General features: G+C 52.4%; 1 protein-coding gene across 1 annotated transcript; it reads right to left on the reverse strand.

Moving 5' to 3' along the window:
• Positions 1-1362: 1362 nt before the first annotated feature.
• On the reverse strand, positions 1363-3111 carry LOC138928436 (uncharacterized). Its single transcript, XM_070285508.1, has one exon. The coding sequence runs from the start codon at positions 3109-3111 to the stop codon at positions 1363-1365; it is 1749 nt and encodes a 582-aa protein (XP_070141609.1).
• Between the last annotated feature and the right edge of the window lie 7117 nt (positions 3112-10228).

The raw sequence follows: 10228 nt of genomic DNA on the forward strand, positions 1-10228 counted from the left end.
GGCGATGGCCAGGTGCTCCTCCGTTTCCTGCGCTCGCTCGGTTGCCCAGCAACGGCGACTCTTTCGATCGGCAAAATCTCCGCCGCCCGGGATGACCCAGCGGCGATGGCGGGCAAAATGCAGATCGAAAGGGAAAGGGAGAGGGGAAGGGGAAACCTAAAACGCGCGATCACCCTGGCGATGGCCAGGTGCTCCTCCGTTTCCGGCGCCTGCCCGGTTGCCCAGCAGCGGCGACTCTTCCGATCGGCAAAATCTCCGCCGCCCGGGATAACCCAGCGGCGATGGCGGGCAAGATGCAGATCGGAAGGGAAAAGGAGAGGGAAGAGGGGGAAATCTGTGAACACGTGCCGGCGGCGATGAACTCGTAGCTCGGGAAAAACCCAGCAGCCCCGATGCCCACGCCAGATCTGTGCCCGGGAGAACCCAGCAGCGACAAATCCCGCTCCCGTCCCGCTTCTCCGGCCCGGAGCTTGCCCAGCGGCCACGCGGAGTTGGTGCGGGCAACCCAGCCACCAGCTCGGCGAGAGAGTGAGCGAGAGGGGAACACTTTGGCACGCGTCAAAATAAGGGTTGGTTGCTGCTACGCGGAGTTTTATGCGGGTGCGAGAGAGAAAGACGATGGAATTTCTGACTTCATTTTGGGTACTTTATTTTATTACTTAATTATGATGGCTACATTTTCTAATGTACGCCTGTCGGCCCTAACCTGGCCCTACGCCACACTCCAATGACCTGCCCTTACATGGCACTCGGCCGGCTCACCTGATGTTAGCAACCAGGATGTAAATCGACACACGCGGGTCCTTTTGGACTTAGCTCTACTTAGCTGTCGGTTTTGATAATCGCGAGTCGCGGAGACTGATGTCAATCGTTCACGTTTGCTGTCGCCAGAGAAGTGCTCGCGGTCGCAGCTTGCAAAGCCCTTGTCGCCTCGTCTCTGCCAAAAAGGTCCGGGCAGCGCAGCTTTCGGCCGTCGGCTTTGTTATTGTTATTGTTTATGTTTTGATCGGCATGTAAATAAGCACGACCAAAACGTAAACACGCTCGATCGTCGGAGGGGAAACGTCGCTGCCTCTGCCGCTGTTCGCGTCGGCAGCGGAGAGGGGAAATGGCTTCAGCGCGGTCGCTACAGTCCGTGTTGACAAAATGTATACGCCTGAGCGTTGCGGCCTAAATCTAATTTGGCCCTTCCTGGGCAAATTAACTGTGGGCTTCATGCCCGTTTAAATGTAGTTGTGTGTGTGAGTGTGTGGCTAATCCTAACTTACTTCCCTATACTAATTGCTAACTTAACTATGACCTTAACTAATATGTACAGTATTTACATAAATATAGGGGATTGTGACATCGTCACACTCCACCCTATCTTCGGGAGGGGTGAAGAGTGATGATCACCCTCCCGCTGCGGTTAATTTGGACCCTGAAGCGTTGGTTCGCCTCCTCCTCCAGGATCCGTATCGTTCGTCTTCGCGGTGTCGCCAGGCGCCCGTGGATTCGGCAGAGCAGAGCTGCCGGCAATGTGCCGTTCGGCGTGGTCCACTCCACTGGGGCCGGTACCCAGCGGGGAGGGTTGAGGGCTCCCTCGTCGGCGTCCAACGATGACTCGTCGGACGAGCTGGATGGGCTGTCTGCCCATGGTGCGCTCCTGCGCCGTGCTCGGCGGCGTGGGGTCGGTGATGGTGGTGGGCCACTTGCCGGCGGTTGGGCAACCGGTGGGTTGCCGAGCTCCTCACTGAGGTCTTCCGCCCTTCGGCGCGCCTCTTCTGCGGCCAGCTCCGCGATGGTGGGCAGGCGGGGTCGCGGATCGCGACTGGCGGCCACCGCTGCGCATCGGGCGGTAGCGTGAGGATCGGGGTACGATCCCCGGCCGAATATCTCCTCGTAGGAGGGCGGAGGGGGTCGGCTGCGACTGGGAGCGGCTGGTGCCCAGCTTTGTAGCGGCGTAGTGCTGGGTGGAGTCCAGCGTGGGGGCGGCGATCGCGGGGCGTAGGACCAGCCACTGTCCTGACTGGCCTCGTCCTCGTCGGCCGAGACTGTCGATGTTGAGGCGTCATCGGCGGGTCCGGCGGAAGGTGGTCGCGAGGCGTCTGACGGGCCGCCCTCCTCGTCTTCGTCGGCCGAGATGGTAGACGCCGTGTTGGTGCCGCTTCCCCAGTTGAACTCGTCCCCAGGCATCTCCCCGAAACACTCTATCAGGGCGGCTTCCACCTCGCCCATGTACGGCGGGACCCGGTTGTCGCTCGGGTGCGGTGGTGTGGTGCGCCTCCTCCGTATGTCCCGGCTGTTCTCCGCGGTGGGGTCATACAAGACGGTCGTGTCGCTGTCGTCGCCGTCCTCGCCGGTGGGGTTATAGCGACTACGCGGGCGGCCCTCGTCGTCGGAGACCAGGTCGTAGACTACGCCTAGAGGCCCGAGAGCGCCTGTTGCCGGCGGTTCCGCGTGCGGCGGGCTGTCAAAAAGGTCGCCTAGGGTGTCCTCCACCAGGCCGTCGAAATCGACCCAATCGTCCGACAGGGCGATGGCCTGGTTCCAGGCTTCCTCGGCGTCGGCGGAGGGTGCCCGATCTCCGGGTGAGGCATCGCGTGGCCGGGGCGGCGTGAGGTTGACCCGCAGGGGTCCGAAGCGGTGATCTCGTGGCACCTCCTCCTCGTCATTGCCGTTGAGCGGGGCAACTTCCGGAGGGGGCGCCAGCGGCCCAATGTGGCCGGTACGCAGGGGTGCCTGGGGCGGCATGCCCCTTAAGGATGCTGGTTGGGGCCCAGCGACGTCGTGCTGGTGGGTCTCCTCCTCGTCATCGTCGCTGAGGACGACTTCCGGAGGGACCCGGCGTGGCCCAACGAGGCCGGCGAACAGGGATGCCAGGAGCGGCATCTCCTCTGTAGAGGGCCGACGGGGCCCGGCGTGGTTGTCGGCGGTCGTCTCCTCCCCGTTGTCGGCGGCGCTGGTGGCGTCGGCGGGTGGGGCCCGTGGGAAGAGGCCGGCGTTATGGGCGACGAAGCTGTGGTTAGGACGCGGCGGGCTTGGCCCGGCGCCTTGGAGTGCTTGCAGGATCTCGTCGACTGCACAGCACATCCAGGAGTTGTCCTGTGGTGGATGGCCTTGTCCGTCCATTCTTTGGCTGGTTGACGTTTTTTTTTTTTTTGTGGCGACGGTGGTCTGGCGAAGACGTGGTAGTGGCTCTGTAAAGATGCCGGTGGTCAGGCGTGCGTTGCCTGCGGGCGCGTTGCTCGTTATGCCTCTCGGTAGGCGGGCTGGAGACTGTTGCTGTAAGGACAGAGGAGATGTGTATTAGTGTGTTTCCCTGGGCCCTACCTAATGGAGTGGGCTAGGGTTGACTGGCTATGGCTACGGCTTTTTGGGGAAGAGACGCATGTTCACCCCACTAGGGGGTTCGGGACGTTGGACAGGCGCGCCTGTCAACAAGTGGCCCCTGTGAAACATGGTCGCCCTCCCTACATGGGTGCTCGTCGCTAGTGTTGGCGGCCCGGGACGGGTCCCCTGCGCCGTGCGGTCTTGGCAGCTGGTCGTGCGTCCAGGATGGTGTCGTCGGCATCCTCGATTGTGGTATCTCCGGCTTCGGTGTCTTCCTCATCCTCGTGGTGGTACGGCTTCAGCTGGTTCAGGCTGGCGGTCCGCCGGCGTCGGCTTCCTGGCATGTGCAGTTGCACGATGTTCGGCGATGGGAACTTCCCTACCCTGAAGGGTCCTTCGTATTTCGCAGCTAGCTTTGCGGCAAAGCCCTCGGCTGCGTTGGATAAGGCGTGTCGGCGTACCAGTACCATGGATCCAACTGGTGGTCTCCATGTCCTCCGGCGCAGGTTGTAATGACGGCTCTGCTCGGCGGCGGCGCGGTCAGCGTTGTTTCGGACGACGTCGAAAATGTTCCGGAGTTGTTCGCTTCGCTCTGTCGGGGAAATCTCTGGGGTGCCCCGTCCGGGGGTAACTTCGTCGTACAGCGTCTTCGGGAGTCGCGGTTCTCGGCCTTGTACCAAGAATGCGGGGCTGAATCCAGTAGTGTCCGAGACACTACTATTTATGGCCAAAGATATCTCCGGGAGGAGTTGATCCCACTCGTTTTGTTGGCCTCCATCTAAGTATTGGGCGATCATCGTCTTGATCGTCCGATTTGCCCGTTCCGTTGGATTCTGTCTCGGGGTGTAGGGCGCCGTGTACTGCAGCTCCATCCCTAGCGACTGGCAGAACTTCTGGAATGAGCGGCCGGTGAACTGCGTACCGTTGTCGCAGACAAATGTTCGGGGAACACCGAATCGGCTCAATATCCGCTCTCTGAAGGCTCGTTCCAGATGTGTGGCGGTAGCTTTGCGAAGCGGCACTAGCTCCACCCACTTGCTGAAGGCGTCCAGGAACACTAGAAGCATCGTGTTGCCCTGTTTCGACCGCGGCAGTGGGCCGACAAAATCTGCACAAAGGATGTGGAACGGCTCCTCGACCTGTCGAGTAAACATTTGACCTGCGGGCTTTTCTTGGCTCACCTTATATCGCTGGCAAGTGGGGCAACGGCGAACGTACCGAGCCACCTCGCGGAACAATCCAGGCCAGTAATAGCGCTGGGCCACGCGAGTGCTGGTTTTCCGGACTCCTAGATGACCGGCAGTGGGGTGATCGTGGCACTCTTCGAGTACTCGCTGGCGATAGTCTGCCCCTACGCACAGCTTCCAGGGCGTGTACTCCTCCTCCTCCGGCCGGAGTCCCAGGCGGCGATATAGCTGGCCATTCTCCTCTCGATAATCCGGAAACTTTGCTGGTTCGGTCCGAATCCTCTGGAGCATCCTCGTGATCCACTTACAGTTGACTCCTTGTACCTCCGCTTGCTGCACTATGGGCAGCGGTTGGCGAGAAAGGGCATCGGCCACTAAGTTCTGGGCCCCCTTCCGGTAATGGACGTCGTATTGATACTGCTGTAATTCCAGTGCCCAACGAGCAATCCTGCCTGTTGGATTGTCGATGGAGTTCAACCACTTCAAGGAGTGGTGGTCTGTGAGGACTTCGAAGCGGTATCCCTCGATGTAACACCGCATCTTCCGAATCGCCCAGACGATGGTGTTCAGTCGCTGCAATATATATATAATTCATAATCATAACATTACATAATCTGTAATTCGTCAGTCACAGCACTCTCATATGCAGCCAAAATAAAGTATAGATTACCAGGTCAAGCGCATATGTAGATTCTGCTGACGACGATGAAGTGGAATGGAGCAATAGCCTCATTCTGCATATACCATTACAACCTACATTATTCTTGCACATCAACATTTGTAACCAGAAGCATATTCGTTTCCGCATGCACTAGCAACCTACATTATTCTTTATCATTAATATTCGTAAATGCAATCACATTTGTTAGCTATAAATATCGTTAAGTTTGAATCAATAAAGTCAGTAATCATCTGCAATTCAAAGAGATCTTTACTCCTCCAACTGCAGTCCACCTAGTTCAAGTGCTGGGTGCGACACAAACAAGGCAATTAGTTTATGTGCTATTTTGCCAGGCATCGAAGCCTACTCACACTAACAAACACTCATACAAACATTTTGGTGACCCCGACAGTTCACGTCCTGCCGACAATTCACGTCCTGACGTCCTGCCGACAATTCACGTCCTGACGACAATTCACGTCCTGACGACAATTCACATCCTAACGATCAAATCCTAAGGACAATTCAGGTCCTGACGATCAAGTCCTAAGGAAAATTCAAGTCCCACGAGTCAAGTTCCCCAACTCTTGGAACAATCCTGGGCATCCATTGAAATAATCCTTCCACTAGAACTCAGAGTCTAGTGTGTTCTCCAAGTCAATTGAACAAGTGCTAATTTTTTAGACCACAAACGGTTGCGAAACGGAGCGTATCCAGCTTAAAAGCGAATAAAACACTCCCAACGGGTCAAGAATATAGCACTTTTCAACATGACTAGCATGGAGGAGCGAGCAGCCACAGAGGCGTTAGACTTGCAGGAAGAGATCAGTCAAGAGATCTCAAAACTGATCCGCAATTTCAAGAAAGATTCTGCGGAGAGGAAACAAAACCCAACATACTTTCAATCTAAGTTGGCCGCAATCGATGAAGCATGGAATCGATTTGCGGAAAATGACCGTAATGTTCTGGAGAAATATAGAACCTCGGAATATCTAAACTTTTACAAAGACTGTCGTGACTCATGCGACAAGTATCGAAGCGCCATAACTGACGCAATGGCTCAAACTACGAGCCATGCCCAAGGAAACGCAGACGCTGCAAGCATACAGCAGCCTGTGGGCAAACTCATGTCGGCATGTCGCCGACAAAGAGCCATATCAGACTCTATCCATCGGGCTCTGAAAGAATTTTCAGAGACTGGAAAAACCATTACAAGTGATTTGATAAAATCACTATGGTCACACGTTCAGGAGATCCACTTCGCTGTTCATGAAGAACACGAAGACCCGGTCAGGGGAGGATACGACATGCAGTCATTTCTCCGACTGGAAAGGGATATCCAAAAGGTGTTAGGGGCAAAAACCAATGCATCGAGCAATGAAGATGTACACTTGCCCAGAGTTAGCATCCCCAAATTCGATGGGGATCTACTCAAATGGACGCAGTTTTTTGATTTATTCAAATGCATGGTCCATGACACCAACATGCCGACAGTACGGAAAATGTGGTATCTAAAAACCACCGTAACTGGAGAGGCAGAGAGATTGATAAGACACATCGATCTAAAAAAAGAAAATTACGCAAGCGCATGGGGCATATTGGTTGATGAATACAACAATCCCCGACACGTAGCCGACACGATTCTTAATCGGCTCTTGCAACACCACACAAATAGTGACGATCCGAAATCACTGAAAGAGTTGTATATAACAACTATCGAGTCCCTGGCATCATTAAGGGGACTAGGAATCGATGTATCCAGCTGGGATACAATATTGATTGCTATCATCAAGCAAAAATTGGATATTACTAATAGAGCCTTGTACGAACAGTCGATGGATGGTTCTCGACAACTGCAAGGTCTCGACACAATACTTAACTTCCTCGACCAGAGAATTCGCGTACTGGGAACAGGAAAAAGAAGTCAACAAGCAAAAAGGGATCAGAAGGGGCCGACATGCACTTCTGCCAGCACTGGAAAATTACCAAGCTGCCCATTTTGCAAACGGAATCATTGGCTATACAAATGTGATGATTTCCGTAATAAACCAATACCCGAACGACTCAATTGGGTACAAAAACAACGAATGTGTGTCAACTGCTTCAGCAGCGACCACAAGGCAAAGGAATGCCGAGGCCGTTTGTGTTTTAAATGCGATAAAAAACACCATACACTGCTGCATCTTGAAACGTCATCAGGTGCAGCAACTGAACCACAATCACCTTCTGTAGGGGCAGCAAGTAACAAGAGTTACAATCTGCTGGCCACAGTCAAGGTATCAGTAAAAGCAAGCAATGGTCAGGTGGCCACTTTCAGAGCTCTGCTTGATTCAGGATCACAAATAAACTTGATCTCTGAACGAATGGCTTCAAAGCTATCATTAAGGCTCCACGGTACTTCATTACGTATCGAAGGTATTGGAGGCAATCCTAAGACTAGTCGAGCTAGAGTAAATGTGCAAATGAAATCAATGCATAACGACTTTACTCAGCAAGTCGAGGCTTTCGTGTTACCACACATTATAGCCGATCAACCGGCTCATCAGCTAGATCCAACAAATCTACGACTTCCTCAAAACATCGCTCTGGCAGATGCAAACTTTGATAAGCCAGGAAAAATTGACATGCTTATCGGAGCTGAGCACTACTATTCGTTACTGCTGCCAAACCAGATGATGTTAAAACCAGGCGGCCCGGTCCTACAGAATACTAAACTTGGTTGGATTGTCGCCGGGAAAGTATCTGCAGAAAACAACCAAGCAGCAATTTGCGCGCCTGTAACCACAGAGGACCAAATCGACACGCTTTTGGAACGTTTCTGGACTTTGGAGAACCTAGAAACGGAAGAGAAACCAAAATCACCGATAGAAGCTCATTGCGAAAGACACTTCCTAGGAAATCTCCAATTCGCAGCAGATGGAAGGTTCATAGTTAAGCTGCCCTTTTCGGAGCAATCATCAACCCTGGGGGCATCGCAGAAAACTGCAACTAACAGGTTTCTGGCACTAGAGCGCAGAACATCACCTGAAGTCTGGAAGGGTTACGTAGAGTTTATGGACGAGTATGAAAGCCTTGGACACATGAAAGAAGTGCCTCCCACAAGGATACCTACGGATCACTACTTTATCCCGCACCACTGTGTGCTAAAACCTGAGAGCAGCACTACAAAACTTCGGGTAGTGTTCGATGCTTCCTGCAAGACCACCAGCAACAAGTCGTTAAATGATATATTGTATGCTGGACCCACCGTACAGAGCGAACTGTTTGCAATTTTACTACGGTTCCGCACTCACAAGTACGTGTTCACAGCCGATATAGAGAAAATGTATCGCCAGGTATGGATACATCCTGATAATCAATTTTATCAATTAATCGTCTGGCGAAAGAATCCATCAGACGAACTCAAGTATTATCGACTTAAAACCGTAACATACGGTACAACATCAGCTCCATTCCTAGCTACAAAATGCTTGGATTACTTGGCTGAGAAAACCAAAAGGAATTTACCGCTTGGAGCAGCCGTGCTCAAGCATGATTTTTATGTAGACGACTGTCTAACAGGAGCAAATAGCATCCCAGAAGCAGTTCAGATTCAACAAGAGCTAAACAAAATACTGCTACCAGCCGGATTCAAGCTCCGAAAGTGGTGCTCCAACAATGACGAAGTTCTTGCACAAATTCCAAAGGAAGACATAGTCAACCACGTCAAATTAGACGAAACCCTTCAACACTACAGTGTGAAAACATTGGGTTTGATCTGGGTACCAAATAAGGATCAGCTATGTGGGCGATCCCAAAAAAGTGAAGCGTCAACCATCACCAAACGAGTGGTGAGCTCGGAGGCATCACAAATTTTCGATCCACTAGGACTATTCGCTCCTGTTGTGGAAAAGGCTAAGATATTCATGCAAGGCCTGTGGGAGCTGAAGATGGGCTGGGACGACGAGCTTCCTCAACTGCTGCAAACTGAGTGGAAAAATTATCGTGCTGATCTACAAGCATTGAACAATTTGCAAATTCCACGGCACATCTTTGACGGAAAGGTGCCCATTAATCAGGAAATTCACACGTTTGTCGATGCGTCAGAGCGGGCATACGGAGCAGCAATCTATGTCCGAGCCACATATAAGAACAATCAAGTGTCTGTTCGGCTACTGTGCTCAAAGTCAAGAGTAGCGCCGACAGCAAAAGAGACGCTGCCTCGCCTGGAACTATGCGCCGCAGTATTGGGAGCAGAGCTAACCCACAGGGTGAGGAAGGATTTACGCATACCAAACGATAAGGTACCTGGATACTTATGGTCAGATTCGACTGTGGTGCTGTCCTGGATAAACGCATCAGCATCATCATATCACACGTTTGTGGCAAATCGAATCGCAAAAATCCAAGCTGTTTCAGACCAATCGCAGTGGCGTCACGTGTCATCAGCTAACAACCCAGCAGATGTACTATCAAGAGGAATTGCCGCCAGCAAGTTAGCAGAACACAATCTATGGCTATATGGACCTCTATTTCTACATGGCTCTCGCGACAAGTGGGCTCAGGTACCAACTACCACCCCCAGCGATCTAGAACGCAGGCTCAATCACATAAGCTTGCCCACATGTCAAAATGAAATTGGCAGTGTACTCTACAAGTGCAACCACAGCAACTCCTTCAATAAGCTACAACGTATTGTAGCATATATGATGCGGTTCTGTAACAAGAAAAACAGATCACCCACAACTACATTGTGTGTCGGTGAGTTAACCAATGCAAGGACCATCATCCTGCGAACTATCCAGCAAATTGATTTTAGTGCTGAATACAAACAACTCCGAATCCACAAAACAGTGGACAAAAAGAGCTCGATTGTCTCCCTATGTCCTATAATCGGAAACGACGGACTTATCAGAGTTGGAGGTAGATTAGAAGAATCTAGCCTTCCATATAACGCGAAGCATCAAATTTTGCTTCCATACAACGATCCACTGGTGAAAATGCTACTGCGAGAGATGCATGAAGAGAACATGCATTGCGGGGCTCAAGCTCTAAGAGCCATTGCCAGACAACAATATTGGATTCTCAA

Source organism: Drosophila kikkawai, chromosome 3L (assembly GCF_030179895.1).
Source record: "Drosophila kikkawai strain 14028-0561.14 chromosome 3L, DkikHiC1v2, whole genome shotgun sequence".
NCBI lineage: Eukaryota > Metazoa > Arthropoda > Insecta > Diptera > Drosophilidae > Drosophila > Drosophila kikkawai.

Coding starts and splice junctions, on each gene's coding strand:
- LOC138928436 (XM_070285508.1), bottom strand. CDS start 3,111: ATGGACGGACAAGGCCATCCACCACAGGACAACTCCTGGATGTGCTGT.